Source organism: Rhinoraja longicauda, chromosome 7, assembly GCF_053455715.1.
Source record: "Rhinoraja longicauda isolate Sanriku21f chromosome 7, sRhiLon1.1, whole genome shotgun sequence".
NCBI classification, from domain to species: domain Eukaryota; kingdom Metazoa; phylum Chordata; class Chondrichthyes; order Rajiformes; family Arhynchobatidae; genus Rhinoraja; species Rhinoraja longicauda.
Window position 1 is genome coordinate 40,471,202 of NC_135959.1, and position 15,816 is coordinate 40,487,017.

General features: G+C 41.0%; 1 protein-coding gene across 1 annotated transcript in view; it reads right to left on the reverse strand.

The window, feature by feature from the left end:
• The window catches only part of nbeaa (neurobeachin a), a 449,617-nt gene that overhangs the window by 288,668 nt on the left and 145,133 nt on the right, over positions 1-15,816 (reverse strand). Inside the window, exons 26-29 of the mRNA XM_078403202.1 lie at positions 14,550-14,730; positions 11,035-11,165; positions 9,858-9,965; positions 5,180-5,348 (exon numbers count right to left, since the gene is read on the reverse strand). Of these exons, the coding sequence (XP_078259328.1) occupies positions 5,180-5,348; positions 9,858-9,965; positions 11,035-11,165; positions 14,550-14,730 (589 nt within the window). The remainder of the gene's footprint in view (positions 1-5,179; positions 5,349-9,857; positions 9,966-11,034; positions 11,166-14,549; positions 14,731-15,816) is intronic.

The window sequence follows — 15,816 nt, forward strand, 5'->3', positions numbered from 1 at the left end:
GATGGGGCATATTGGTTGCCATGGGCGAGTTGGGCTGAAAGGCCTGTTTCCATGCTATATGACTCTGCAACTATGACTCCTTTTCTTGTAATGACTCTGAATTTTGAGCAAGCACATTTAAAGGAAGATCATAACGTTATTGAAGAAATCTAAATGATGTTGTATAAATGTCACAGTATATCAGAAATTAATAAAGCATGTACAAAAGTGATAAAAGGAAATTACTGTTTATTTACAAAGAAGCATATGAATTCCTAAATGAAAGAAAAAGTTCAAATTCCAAAAGAGGTTACATGTCAAAAACAATCTGGTAAAAATGTAAATCAAAATGACTGTACAGGCAAAACTTCATTCTAAAATTGGTCATAAATATTTCATGTTTCAGAATCTTAAACAGCACAATTGTAGTAAATGCAATCAAAATAAAACCTCTCAATATACAATTCAGAGATCCGGTGAGATAACATTTTTTGCCCTCAGCTGTTCTAGACTATTTTGGGAATATAGAGGGATGTGCCATACAAAATATATTTAATTCAGCCATAAGTACAGAAGTATTCAAACGATTAAACTAATGTGCAGCAGGCCCATGTCATTTGGGCAAATAGGTTTTACATTTCCACTTTCAAAAGCCAACTGCACCTTTCGCCACCAGAGGGCATCAGAAAACAAATATTCAAAGTTAAAAACCCAATCAAAATTCACATTTTTGTGTTATTATTAACCAAACTGTCTAACCATGTATTGTTTTATTTTTTATCCACATCATAATCCATTTTTCTTTTTTTTAGTATGAAAATAAAAGTCAATTTCTGCCCTATATTGTAATTGATTTGATAAAATGGCAACACGAAGCACACTAATCACCAAAGTCAATGAATAATCAGACATTATAAAGCAACTATAATAAGTGTTCTTCTATCACATATGCAAATGCAGTAAGTTGCAAGTTAACCACAGAAACAAGTTTAAATTACATTGAAAGAAAACAAAAGGCACAAAGTGCTAGAATAACTCAGGTCTGATGAAGGGTCTTGACTGACCCGAAACGTCACCTATTCCTTTTCGCCAGAGATGCTGCCTGACCCGTTGAGTTACTCCAGCATTTTGTGTCTATCTTCGGTGTAAACCAGCATCTGCAGTTCCTTCTTACACATTTTGTCTCCATCTATCGCATGCCAAGTTTTGTCCCACCCTCCACCTCTCTTCCAGCTTTCTCTCCCCTAATACAATCAGTCTGAAGAAGGGTCCCGACCTGAAACATAGCTTTTCCGTCCTACAGAGATGCACCTTGACCGGCTGAGTTACTCCAGCACCGTGTGGCTTTTTTTTGTAAATCAGCATCAGCACTTCCTTGTGTTCACATTGAAATTACATTGGACATCTTGAATTACTGTTCATAAGCTAAATTGAAACTTTAAATCTAAAACAATAACAAAGCCAAACTAATAGAGGAAGACCTAGCAGAAAGGAATGAGCAGATTTGAGGACAAGGCAGAGCGCTAGATGAAATCGCTGCCAGCAAAGTCATCCATATACTAAAACTCTCGTTTGTTTGTTTGTTCCTGAACTACAGCCAAAACGGTACAAGATAGCATGACAATTTTAGGCCTACCTTACCACCGTCCCTTTGGTGCTAATGGAAGAAGTTTTATTGAAATCGGTGTTATATTTTTTAAAGTTATTCACATTTTAAAGTTTAAATCTATCTCCAAGGGAGGGAGGGGGAGTGGGGTAGGGAGGATAAGGGGGGGTTGAGGGAGATGGAGTGGGGGGGGGAGGGGAAGGGGGAGGAGAGAGGGGAAGGGAGGGGAGGGGAGGGAGGAGGGAGGGGGGGAAAGGGGTGGGGGGGAGGAGAGGGTGCTGCACCAATGCAGGAAAGGTTTGGGCCCAACGGGTCCACTTGGTCTAGTAATACATAATTTCGAGATTACTTGACTTTATTTTAGAGATACAGCACGGAAACAGGGCCTGTGGCCCGCCAATACACCGACCAATGATAACCCCGTACACTTGCACTATCCTACATACTAGGGACAATTTACAATTTTTACCTAAGCCAATTAACCTACAAACCTGTACGTCTTTGGAGTGTGGGAGGAAACCGAGCACCTGGAGGAACCTCACGTGGTCATAGGGAGAACATAAAAACTCCCATTTTTAGACAGCACCCGTAGTCCGATTGAACCCGGGTCTCTGGCACTGTAAGGCAGCAACTCTACCACTATGCCACTGTGCCACCCTGAAGATTCTCTGCATCAATTTGCCAAGCAAGCACCTCGAATCAGTACTATCCCTGTTCTCCAGAGATGCTACAGGACCTGCGGAGTTACTCACGTTATGCTCAAGATTCCAACATCTGCAGCCTCTTGTATCTCGTTATCGACTGATCATTGTACAGATATCATGGGTTTTCAACTTAAGTTTTTCCACAGCCTAACCAGTACACCTTGAAGGGATTGCTGGAGGCTACTCACAAATACGGTTATTGTCCTTTCGTAAAACAGGAGGACAACAGGAGTACTGTGGTTCAGTTTTACATTAGTTCAGCTGAATTCATGTTAACTACCACAACATCCCCACCAGCCACCACTACTAGAATCGTTTCATCACTTTAATTACTTTTTCATGCCTTCTGGAAGTGAATTACTATTTGACAATTTTAGCTGCAAATAGTTTGAAATTCATAAGACAAAGTCACACTTTTATGCCACCATATCTTGAAAGGCATGTTATTCACTGCACCTATTATCCCTCATCAGGAATCAGTGCAATATTCTACTTTTTAACAGATACCTGACTATTTCTACTTTTTGTTCACAATTTAAAGATATATACCCAAAGCTCTCACTGTAACATCAAGATTAATTGAACACCCTTCTTTTTTTTAGTACATTTTCATGGGAGGAACAATACCAAACAGTCGATCAAAATAATATTCACAAAGATTCATTTATTGCTTTAAGCTCCCCAGTAAGGCAAGTATTTGTCTCTTAAATCATTCCTAATTTTTGGTTGAAAGTAAGGCAAGTATTTGTCTCTTAAATGATTTTTAACTTTTGGTTGAAAGATAACAACTTTACATAATGTAGATTCTCACAATAGTGAAATTTCAGAATGATTTTGAGACTGAACTAATCATACCAGCGTAAAAATATATTAGCTAAAAGAGAAAAGAACAGAGAGCAAGTTTTGCATCCTTCCTCCACATCAATCACTAATACTTGCAAACTGCCTTTGAAAATATAAAATGATTTTATGCTATGCCAAGCTCCTAAAACTATTATGTGCTGATGGACATGAAGCAGACTCCAACTTTATCTCTGCACAAAAATGTCTGTTATCCAGATCTCACTAATTGAAACCAAATTACAATTTACACTGGTTAAAGGCAGACAATTGTTATATCTGGTGGCACGCAAATCAAGTCAAACTCAAGTACAATAGGTAGAGCAATGGGGAAGATACAGAATGCAGAATATAGTTCTCAGCATTGGAGCACACCAGTTCGAATTGACAAAATCCAATGTCCATAGTGGGGTAGAGGTGAATCGGACAGTACCCTAGCTTATGGAAGGACCATTCAAAAGTGTTCCTGAGTCTGGTTGAGTGCGCTTTCAAGTTTCTGGAAAGGTCTGAATAGGTGTTTTTTTCTCTTTATACAAGTGAATCCTCTGCACATTGCGGCATGTGATCTGATGACAGGACTATTGCTTGAACCGACTGCTAACCACTAAACTTGAGTTGATTATAAAATGCCAGAGATTACCCTCATAAATGAGCACATCAATAAGTTGCATGTAATGACCCGAGCCCAGGCAGCAGAACAATATTCAGGCGTGCAGAACATGCGACTAATGTGGAGCGCAGATGATGCCAGCCTTTGCACCCCAACTTGGGTCGCACAGTAGCACAGATGGAAGAGTTGAACAAAAACCAAAATGCTGGAGGAACTCAGCGGGTGCGACAGCATCTGTGAAGGGAATGGACAGGCCACGTTTCGGGTCTGCATCCATCAGTAGGGGGGGGGAGGGAGGCGAGGGGGGGGAGGGAGGCGAGGGGGAAGAGAAAGCTGGAGAAGAGAGGTGGGGGGAAATTGCTGCTTCACAGCTCCAGTGATTGGATGCAATTGGTGCTATCTGTGTGGAATGTGTACCTTCTCCCTGGGATCTTGTGGGTTCTTTAAGATTCCTCCCACATCCCAAAGACCTTGGTAGATTAACTGGTCTTTATAAATTGCTCCGAGACAAGTGTTAAAACCTGGGGGAATTAATGAAGTTGTGGGGAGAATAAAATGGGATTAGTGCAGGATTCGAGTAAATCGGTGCTTAATGGCCAGTGCCAAGGGGCCTGTTTCCAAAAAAAGAAACAATGTGCTGAAGTAACTCAGCGAGTCAGGTAGCATCATTGGAGGACATGGGTAGGCAATGTTTGAGGTCGGAACCCTTCATCAGACTATTTTCCCAAAATCCACAAGCAGAACAGTACTGGAGTACTGGCTGACCCATTGTTTCTGCCTGCTCCTGCCCCAACAAACTCATCTCCACGTACCTTGATTCTATCTTACACCACCCCTCCCCAGCCTATCTTGTACATTCCCTTCTGACCTACATCTGAGACACCTCACATGCTCTTCAACATTTTAATAACTTTCAATTCCTCGGCCCCCATTGCCTCATCTTTACCAGTCCCTTTATCCCTTCATTCTCCACCAGGAAGGTCTCAAGGCCCTTCGGTTCTTTCTTAAACAGAGACCCAATCAGTTCCATCTCCACAGGCCTGTTTCCAAGCTATATGTTTCTATTACTTGTGCAAGTGAGCCTGCAGCTCATTTATTCCCTGTTACTGCAGTAATATTCAAATATTGGTTATCAGATCAAGAAGCACCATTTCTGCGCACAACGTGACATCAAGGGCACTGCATGCCTTGTGCTGTTGTGCTGAAAGTTTAAACCAACCAATTAAATACACAGATCTGGATCTGGATCTGGAAAGTTTGCTCTTACCCCAAGTCCAAACTTAGCACTTTGGCACTGGTAAGTAATCACAATTGATCAATATTATGAAGTGACAGATAATCACAAAACCCATTTTAACTCTAATGTATTTTTAAAAATTAACTTGAAATATAGGAATGGAAATTGCATCAACAAAATAAAAGGAAGCTTAGAACACATACCTGTACTTGTTGGTGAGTTTATTTCCTGACGAATATTTCGAATTATTTGACTTCCACATCTTGCAATTTCACGTTGCGGTTCCAGTATGTCTCTGTATTTTGAGACCATTAGCACGGAGATAAAATATACCACGGCCAAAGCCAGAAACTGAGCCTGTTTACTGTCATCCTATTAAAGAAAAAGTCAATAAATTTCAATCAAGATGGGCAAAGATTTAAAGAAGCAAGACAGGGAGCTGTGGCAGAGCACATTTTTACATTCGACAGCTGAGAATTGGTGAGGTAGTTTTGCAGAAGCCAGAATCCAAATTTAAAAGCAGCCAATTAAAAAAGGCAAGGCAAACCAAAGTACTGAAATATAGAGACAAAAGTATTCAATAAGACAAGTTGTCATTAATCAATGCCCTATTATGAACAGAAAGCAGAGAAATTCAAAGCATTACAATATATTATCATAATTAGAGTCCTAATGGTAACTTGGGAAGTATTAATTGAATCATAAGTCAAGACTTTGAGCCAGGATGAGAAAACCATGGAAGGTAAGTAATTGTCTATATTAACAAAAACACCACTATGGCAGTATGAGTTTAGATGGATTAAATGATGTCAAAGGCTAAAGTGCAGCTGAAATATTTTATTGATCTGAGTGTGTGCTCCAGTCCATCATGTCTTGTCATATACAGGTGCTCCCCGGCTTACGATGTTTCGACTTGCCACCGCTAGCTTCCGGCCACGTGATCGTGTGTATTACAATGCATTTCGATTTACAATACGTTCGGTTTCCGATGGGTTTCTCAGAACGGAACCCCATCGGAAGCTGAGGAGCACCTGTATGCAGTTATAAGGACAGATAAAACCAAATTAAAAGGAGATTCTATTCTGGGCCAGCACAATACAGCGCATTCAGAAAGTATTCAGACCCCTTCACTTTTTCTACATTTTGTTACGTTACAGCCTTATTTAAAAATGGAATAACAATTTTTTTTAATCTTCAATCTGCAAACAATACCCCATAATAAAAAAGTGAAAACAGGTGCTTAGAAATTTTTGAAAAGTAATTAAAAATAAATAACTGAAATATTACATTTACATAAGTATTCAAACCCTTTACTCAGTACTTTGTTGAGGCACCTTTGGCAGCGATTACAGCCTCAAGTCTTCTTGGCACACCTGTATTTGGGTAATTTCTCCCATTCTTCTCTACAGATCCTCTCAAGCTCTGTCAGGTTGGATGGGGAGCGTCGATGCACAGCTATTTTCAGGTCTCTCCAGAGATGTTTGATTAGGTTCAAGTCTGGGCTCTGGCTGGGCCACTCAAGGACATCCACAGACATTACAAAGCCACTCCTGCGTTGTCTTGGCTATGTGCTTAGGGTCGTTGTTCTGTTTAAAGGTGAACCTCTGCCCCAGTCTGAGATCCAGAATGCTCTGAAGCAGGTTTTCATCAAGGATCTCTGTACTTTGCTCCATTCATCTTTCCCTCGATCCTGACTAGTCTCCCAGTTCCTGCCGCTGAAAAACTTCCCCGCAGCATGATGCTGCCACCACCATGCAGGTATGGTATTGGCCCAGTGATGGCATTGGCCGCTTGGCATTCAGGTCAAAGAATTCAATCTTGGTTTCATCAGACCAGAGAATCTTGTTTCTCATGGTCTGAGAGTCCTTTAGGTGCCTTTTGGCAAACTCCAAGCGGGCTGTCATCTGCCTTTTACTGAGTAGTGGCTTCTGTCTGGCCACTCTACCATAAAGGCCTCATTGGTGGAGTGTTGCAGATATAGTTGGCCTTCTGGAAGGTTCTCCCATCTTCACAGAGGAACTCTGGAGCTCTATCAGAGTGACCATTGGGTTCTTGGTCACCTCCCTGACCAAGGCCCTTCTCCCCCGATTGCTCAGTTTGACCAGGCAGCCAGCTCTATGAAGAGTTCTGGTGGTTCCAAAGTTCTTCCATTTAAGAATGACAGAGGCCACTGTGCTCTTCGGGACCTGCAGTGCTGCAGAAATTGTTTTATACCCTTCCGCCGATCTGTGTCTCGACACAATCCTGTCTCGGACGTCTACGGACAATTCCTTCGTCTTCATGGCTTGGTTTTTACTTTGACATGCACTGTCAACCGTGGGACCTTCTTTAGACAGGTGTGTGCCTTTCCAAATCATGTCCAATCAATTTAATATACCACTGGTGGACTCAAATCAAGTTGTAGAAACATATCAAGGATAATCAATGGAAACAGGATGAACATAAGCTCAATTCTGAGTGTCATAGCAAAGGGTCTGATTACTTATGTAAATGTGATATTTCAGTTATTTATGTTTAATTACTTTGCAAAAATTTCTAAACACCTGCTTTGCATCTTTATTCTGGGATATTGTGTGTAGATTGATGATAAAAAAAATGAATTTAATCCATTTTAAAATAATCAAAATGTGGAAAAAGTGAAGGGGTCTGAATACTTTCTGAATGCACTGTAGGTTAAGGAATAGATTTAATGCTTTTTTGGTCAGACTCGCCTCATAAAGCAACATGACATCAAACATTAAAGATCGGGTTCGGGCATGGCCATTTTAGTCAATCGGACATGGAATAACTATACTAATATTTTGCTTCAACATTCAGTAAAGGAGAAGTATCTCAAGATAGAGAAATGAAAATAAATCCTCAGTAAAAGAAAAATAATACTGGAAACATTCATTAAAACTCTCCAAATTTCAATGCATTCGTACATAATACCAGAGAACTGGTGAAATTATGTTATTTAGAATGTCCTGCAGAAAATGGAAAACTAAAATACTTTGTCACTATAAATGAAACATTTGCAAAGAGCAAAAATAATCAAATATATTATCAGAAGCATTCAAAGCTTTAAAATAAATATACATTATGCTTTTCTCAAAAAGCTTATGGGATACTGCATTTATTCATAAAGTTGGTTGCATGGAAATAAAATCAAGTGTTCCTATAAGGTCTAATGTTCATAATCTAATATTTAGTTTATGAACCATCTGGATAGCAAGGAATAGAGTTAATGTTGTGAATCTGACCAACAATCTAAATGGTCAACTTTCCCTCATGGCACGTGCTGACTGATGCATTATTTCCAGCATTTACTGCTTTTATTTTTAGATCTGTATTTTTCACCAAACAACAAATGTCACTGATATAGTATAACAATGAAATGGGATTGCCACAGAGCAATTTTAATTATTAAAAATAGACGGTCTTAATGGAAATTCCGAGGAACAGACTTGAACTTTGAGTAAAATTATAATTTTCACATTTCATTTGAAAAACCACTAGGAGGCCAAACATTAAATTATTTGCAAAAAATGCCTTATATTAATTAATCTAAAACAGTAAATTTAGCCAATTGGAGCAATAAAATATGAGCCTAAATATACATCAAAATAAATGTTCCTTTATCCGCAATCTTCTCTCTCCACATGATAACAAGTTTCTGAGATACCACCAGGAGGAGCTAAATATGTTTGGAAGTCATGTTGTGCCTAAGAAAAGTAGAAATCGTAATTGCTTCCCTAAAAGTGTCTATTAATGATTAAAAATTAATAGACATTACACAGTCTTCCTGAAGTTCAAAAGAAGAATATTTCACTCACAAGAATAAGAATTCCTCAAGGATATTGTTGAAGTGACGCAATCAATACATTTATCTTTTATAAATCAATAATTTATCTATTATATGCTGACCAAGCTATTGTGCATGTCTAAAATTTTATCTTTGCTTTCCCATCTAGTAAATAACTACAGTCCAAATAACATTATTAGCAGGATCAAAGCACAGTTGTACCGGGCCCTGGTGAGACCGCACCTGGAGTACTGTGTGCAGTTTTGGTCTCCAAATTTGAGGAAGGATATTCTTGCTATGGAGGGCGTGCAGCGTAGGTTCACTAGATTAATTCCCGGAATGGCGGGACTGTCGTATGTTGAAAGGCTGGAGCGATTGGGCTTGTATACACTGGAATTTAGAAGGATGAGGGGGGATCTTATTGAAACATATAAGATAATTAGGGGATTGGACACATTAGAGGCAGATAACATGTTCCCAATGTTGGGGGAGTCCAGAACAAGGGGCCACAGTTTGAGAATAAGGGGTAGGCCATTTAGAACGGAGATGAGGAAGAACTTTTTCAGTCAGAGGGTGGTGAAGGTGTGGAATTCTCTGCCTCAGAAGGCAGTGGAGGCCAGTTCGTTGGATGCTTTCAAGAGAGAGCTGGATAGAGCTCTTAAGGATAGCGGAGTGAGGGGGTATGGGGAGAAGGCAGGAACGGGGTACTGATTGATAGTGATCAGCCATGATCGCATTGAATGGCGGTGCTGGCTCGAAGGGCTGAATGGCCTACTCCTGCACCTATTGTCTATTGTCTATTGTCTATTGTCACTTGATTCCAAATAACAAACCAACACAAATGCAGTGTGAAATATAATGATACAAGGTCAATCTAAATTAAAGAAATCAGTGCACTAAATGGTTTAATAATCAAACATATTAGAAAACTTAAATGGCCAATATAGGTTCACCATTTTTAAATTACTTGCAATATTACTTCCAGTCAAGGCTATTTTTATATTCTCATTAGTTTAACAAAAATATTAAAATGTAACTGTTTCAAATCATCTAATTTCAAATCCAATGATCACAACAGTAAAATGTAAATAAATTACCACATCACGAAAGACAACAGCCCGTAAACGATTAATGTCCACATCTTGCAGTAATCTGTCAGGGTCTTTAATTGGAGAATGGTGGCCAATGATATTTTCAACACCAGTCTGAAATAAGTTAACATTTTATTTAAAAACAGTTAACAAATATTGTTTTCTCACGAGAGAAACAAGAGACTGCTGAAGCAACTTTTAGTTTGAACCAAATTGTCAGTCAGCTTAGACAGCTGCACAATGAATGGCTATTGAGATACTCATTAGAAACTAAAACACACTTGCACAGGTACATGGGTAGGAAAGGTTTAGAGGGATATGAGCCAAATGCTGGCAAATGGGACTAGCTTAGATGGGGCATATTGGCCAGCATGGACAATTTGGGCCGAAGGGCTGCATGATTCTGAGATAAAGTACTTAAAATGCACTGTACAAAGCATACTATTGGGTTGCAGCACAGCTTGGTTTGGGAACAGCTCTGCAAAGTCATAGGAAAGCTGAAAGTTGTGGATGTTGCCCAGTATCCCTGGGTGCTGTCTGTGTGAAGTTTGCATCTTCTCGCTGTGACCGCGTGTACCTCTTCCAGGTGCACCAGTTTCCTCCCACATCCTAAAGCCTTACAGGTTTGTCTGTTAATTGGCCTCTGTAAATTGTCCCTAGTGTGTAGGGAGTGAATGCGGAAGTGGGATAATACAGAACTAGTGTGAATGGGTGATCGATGGTCGGTGTGGCCAATAAAAAGAGAATTCCACATCCCTAAGTGTAAACATTGGAAGGATCACACAACATCTCAGACAACCTATACCACCATGACTAACACCATCGGCCTCATCAGTGGCAGTGTCTGTGTATACCACATAGGTCTCTTTGACCATCCCAGAACGCACAGAGGTAGAGTGTAAGCAAGTTTCCTCAATTCCTGAGAGAAGCTGCTAACTTAGGGCAACATTGACATATTAATTCACATCATTGTTCTTTGCATAATCTAATGTCTGAATACCAAGAAAAAAACAAGATAATTTAAAACTGGAAGGGGAATGATATAAAGTGTGCAGAATGTGTTGATCACACATTTTAAAATGTAATAAAGTGATACAATTTGTAAACAACATTATGTGATTCTATATTAAAACTGCAAGTCAGGTTTTTGAATCTAGATGAAGTATAAATAATTATATGTTACCTTGGCTGCATTAGATCCTGTTACACTTTGAAGATTTTCTTGCACCTTATTGCTAGCCAGTGAGGTTTTGGTCAACCTGTCCCTTTGTCTCTGTCGGCATTCCAGGCAATTTCTGACAGCAACACAGCAAACTGTAAGAGACAATCAGAGAAAGGTTTTAGATCAATAATTTTATTCACAAACTTGATTTTAAGTCATAATTTTAAAATGTACAGAATTAAATACAGAAAAAAAAACGCTCATTGTGCTATGCATAAATACAACCCAAGCTTCAACAGTTTCCTTCTTGTTCTCCCTCTTCCTGCTCCACCCGGCACCTTCCACTCTTATCTCTCACTCCAGCTTTACATTTCATTCCTTCTCTTCTCTCCTTATCTGACACCCTTTTGTCTCCTTTTCACCTCCAGCCTTTGTCACTTACTCCACCCATCTGTCAAATCTCCCCTTCACCTATATCCACCTCTAACTTCCCAAGCATATCTCTCTCCCCCCCCCCCAGCTACAATCACAGTAGGATTCTAACCGAAGATGTCATCTGTCTCTTCTCTCCATTTAAAGAGAGTGAACGGAAGTTCTAGGGCTGCATGTTCCGGTCAGGGTGAAAGACAAAAATAGCAATATTAGGTCAACTTGGATAGCAAAGATTATTGAAGGGTTGATCAGGGGGGGAAATGAATCATATGACCTAAATTGGCAACTACAATTAAGCAAGTCTCTTGAGGAATATAAAGATAGGAGAGTTCTGAAGAAAGAAATTAGGGGGCAACAAGAGGTCATGAAATATCCTTAAAGGCGCAAAGTACTGAAGTAACTCAGCAGGTCAGGCAACATCTCTGGAGAACATGGACAGGTGACAAAGCTCAGAAATAGGTGGACAGACGAGGGGAGGTGGGGGTTGATAGGCATTAAATTGGAACAATCAGCAGATATGAGCAAAAGTTGTGAGACAGGTTTCAAGAGTTACAGATTGTGAAGCCGGAGGGAGGAAAGTAGCAGGGGCGAGGGGAGAAGTAGGTGGGAGTCCAGGTGGGGCAACGGGTAGGGAAGGTGGGTGAGGGAAAGACAAAGGGGGGGAGGAAGGGGGGGTTTAGTTAGAGGTCACCTAAAATTGGAGATTTCATCGTTCATATGTTTAGGTTGTAAGCGACCCAAGCAGAATACAACAAATATCTTTGACAGTTAAGATTAAGGAGAATTTTAAGTAATGTTATAAATAGATCAGGAGTGAAACGGTAGTTATGGAAAGAGTGGGTACCCTTCGAGACCAAGGATGTAATCTAATTGTGAAGTAAGGGGTTCTTTAGCACAAGGATCTATATAAACACTTCTCATTGCGGCTGCGGCTCTCTGGCAGTCTGTTGTCTTTTTTTCTTTTTTTTTGTTTGTGTCGGTGTTGGGATGGTTTTTGTTTCTGTTTTTGGCTGTGTATGTGTGGGTGTGGGGTGTGGGGGGGTGGGGGGGGGGGGTGGGGTGGGGCGGGGCGGGGGGAAACCTTTCTTTTATTAGGTCTCTTCCCCGGGGCGCAGCTCGCCCGCGGGGCCTTCCATCGCCCGGCGCGGCTCGGCTGCGGGACTTAACATCGCCGGCGCGGCTCGCCGCGGGACGTTTCAGTGCCCGGTGCGGCTTGGCCGCTGGACTTAACATCGCCCGGTGCGGCCGCGGGACGTTTCAGTGCCCGGCGCGGCTTGGCCGCTGGACTTAACATCGCCCGGTGCAGCCGCGGGACGTTTCAGTGCCCGGCGCGGCTTGGCCGCTGGACTTAACATCGCCAGCGCGGCTCGGCCGCGGGACGTTTCAGTCCCGGTGCGGCTCGGCCGCTGGACTTAATATCGCCCGGTGCGGCCGCGGGACGTTTCAGTGCCCGGTGCGGTTCGGCCGCTGGACTTAACATCGCCCGGTGCGGCCGCGGGACGTTTCAGTGCCCGGTGCGGCTCGGCCGCTGGACTTAACATCGCTCGGTGCGGCCGCGGGACGTTTCAGTGCCCGGTGCGGCTCGGCCGCTGGACTTAACATCGCCCGGTGCGGCCGCGGGACGTTTCGGTGCCCGGGGCGGCTCGGCCGCGGGGCCTTCCATCCTCTTGCGGGGGCTGTGCGTGTCGGTTGCCTCGGTAGGGGTCGAGCTGCCTGTCCGTGGGTGCGGGGGGAAGAGAGGGGAAGTTTTGTTGCCTCCATCACAGTGAGGGGGTGTTTGGAGTCACTGTGATGGATGTTTGTGTTGGGGTCGGGTGTCCTGTGTTCTTTTCTTTTGTGACTGCTGAAATTTCGTTCGGTGTTGTGCCGAATGACAATAAAGTGTTGTTATGTTATGTTATGTATTGCTCTGCACCAAGGAGAACGATATGGAGGACAGTGACTTCAGGAAGGGATTCAATGATAGTTTGGACCAGGTCAGTATTAAAAAGGTAAAAGGGTGATAGGCCTTATTGCACAAAAGAGTGGATAAATGCCCAGGACCAGATGATTGTGGGCAAAAAAACAGAGGACATTGCTGGGGCTGGGAGTTTTTTGCCTCTGCAGGAGGCATTTGTGAGGTACCAGCAGACTGGAGGAGAGCTAATGTTGTTCCTTTATTTGAGATGGGCAGCAAGGATAAGCCAGATAACTACAGGTTGGTGAACCTATGTTAGTGATAGGGATGCCTTTGCAGTTGCTGCCTGTTTTGCTGAATGTTTGTAGCGTTTTTTTAATTCAACGGTTCAACAGTACTTTATAGTCGCATGTACCTAGATACAATGAAATTCCTATTCTACATAAAGTTCAGTAAAAATCGTATTATGCATAGGCACAATCTACATGTCATACAAGTATAAGAGTGTAGGAAAAGTAGATCGCACTGAGACAGTACACTAAAGTCGCCACGTTTCCTTTGCCATTATGTGCGATTCAAGTCCAACGTTGTTGAAAATCTATATTTTAACTTATAGGCTCATTGTCCTGGTGGTGGCACCAGGTCAGAGTTACTGGGGTCGTCCTGGCCAGATGCCGGTGTTGGTGTGCTCCACTGCTGCTCCGTTGTTCTGTCTGGTCCGTGCGTACAAACATTCATGTTACTTTGAGCTCAGTTGTTCAGATGTTTTGTGGTCTTTAAACTCATGTCATTGAAATAATATGGTAGTCAATGAACGTAAGATATTATCGCCTGTCTTTTGCCCAGAGAAGGGGAATCGAGAACCAGCAGACATAGGTTTAAGGTGAGAAGAGAAAGATTTAATGGGAACCTGAGGGGTAACTTTACAAAAAGGGTGGTGGGTGTATGGAACAACTTACCAGAGGAGGTAATTGAGGCAGGTATTATCGCAACATTTAGACAGGTCGATGGATATGATAGGTTTAGACTGGTATGGGCCAAACATGGGCAGGTGGGTCTATTGTAGATGGAACATATTGGTCGACGTGGCCAAGTTAGGCCGAAAGGCCGGTTTTCACACTGTATTACTCCATGACCTTATTAATATAAATGATTTAACTGATATATTTAAATGTTGTTGCATTGATGCATGAATACACTGACTCACCAAGCCTCAGGCACTGGCGCATTAAACCTCCAGATGACATATTCTTTTCTGCTTCGATCTCACTGAAGTTGAGTGAGCTTGAAAAGACCAACACATCAACCATGGCCATTAGCCTATTTAAAAATGTTACTGCTGTCTCTGTTGACATTCCTTGGGTTGCCTCAATATTCTCCAGTTCAGTCTTTAAAAAAAAACACAGAAAATATCCATGTTAATTGAACATAAAATCATTCCTGGTAAAATTCTAGAGTTTAGAGAGCACAATTGAAAATCAATCATGGAAAATAAAATTTCAATGAGAAATAGTGCATTTGAATTTATCAAAAAAAGCCCACTTTTAATATATTTAACAACCTTTTTAAATCAACCGAGTTAAAAGGTCAATTCTCACATTATTTTCTGCAAAATATATATGCAGCATATATAATTTTAAACTTACAAGTGATTTACCGGGGCTGTGAAGTCTCCCATTGTCCACTGAGGCTCTGGAATCCACAGCACTTGCCTTTTGAAGAAAGCAAAGGATTTCAATAAAATTACAGGAAACGTGGGGACGACTGTGCATATAAAAATGGAGAATGAATGATACAGAAAAAGCTTCATAGGGGGATTCTACAAAATTATATATTCTTACTTTCAAATGTAATTTAGATATTTTTTCCTATTTGTTACAAAGATTCCCTTCTGATATAAAAGTCTGTTCAGGGTATTCTCTGAAAATTCAAGCTGCTAAGCTGAGGGCATTTTTTAAAAGCATGTGTGACACATTCTGCACCTCAAGATATTCAAATTCAGAGAAACTGCTGCTATATGATTTTTCTGAAAAGTAATAACTAAGATTGTAAAGATTGAAATTGTCAATATTTTAATAATGTAAAGTATGGCAGATTCTGCGAGCTGTAACAATTGAAACAGCTAAACTTTCTCTGCTTTATGGGATAATGAGGACAACTGATCTTTCATTTAATTTTGTAATTCGCTACAATGCTGCAAAATATATTCTGCACTGCACCTTCCCCTTTTCCCCATGCACTTGAGTTTGGCTTAATTGTATTGATGTATAGTATTATATGATTAGATTGCATAGCATGCAAAACAAAACTTTTAATTGTACCTCAGTACATGTGACAATAATAAATCTAAACCCAATGTGGACTGAGACTATCTACAAGAATAAAAATTTTTGTAAACAATATTTTTGTAGAGATAGAACATTTACAAATAGCATTAAACTTTTTTTTCATACGTAATATTTGCTATAATTTCA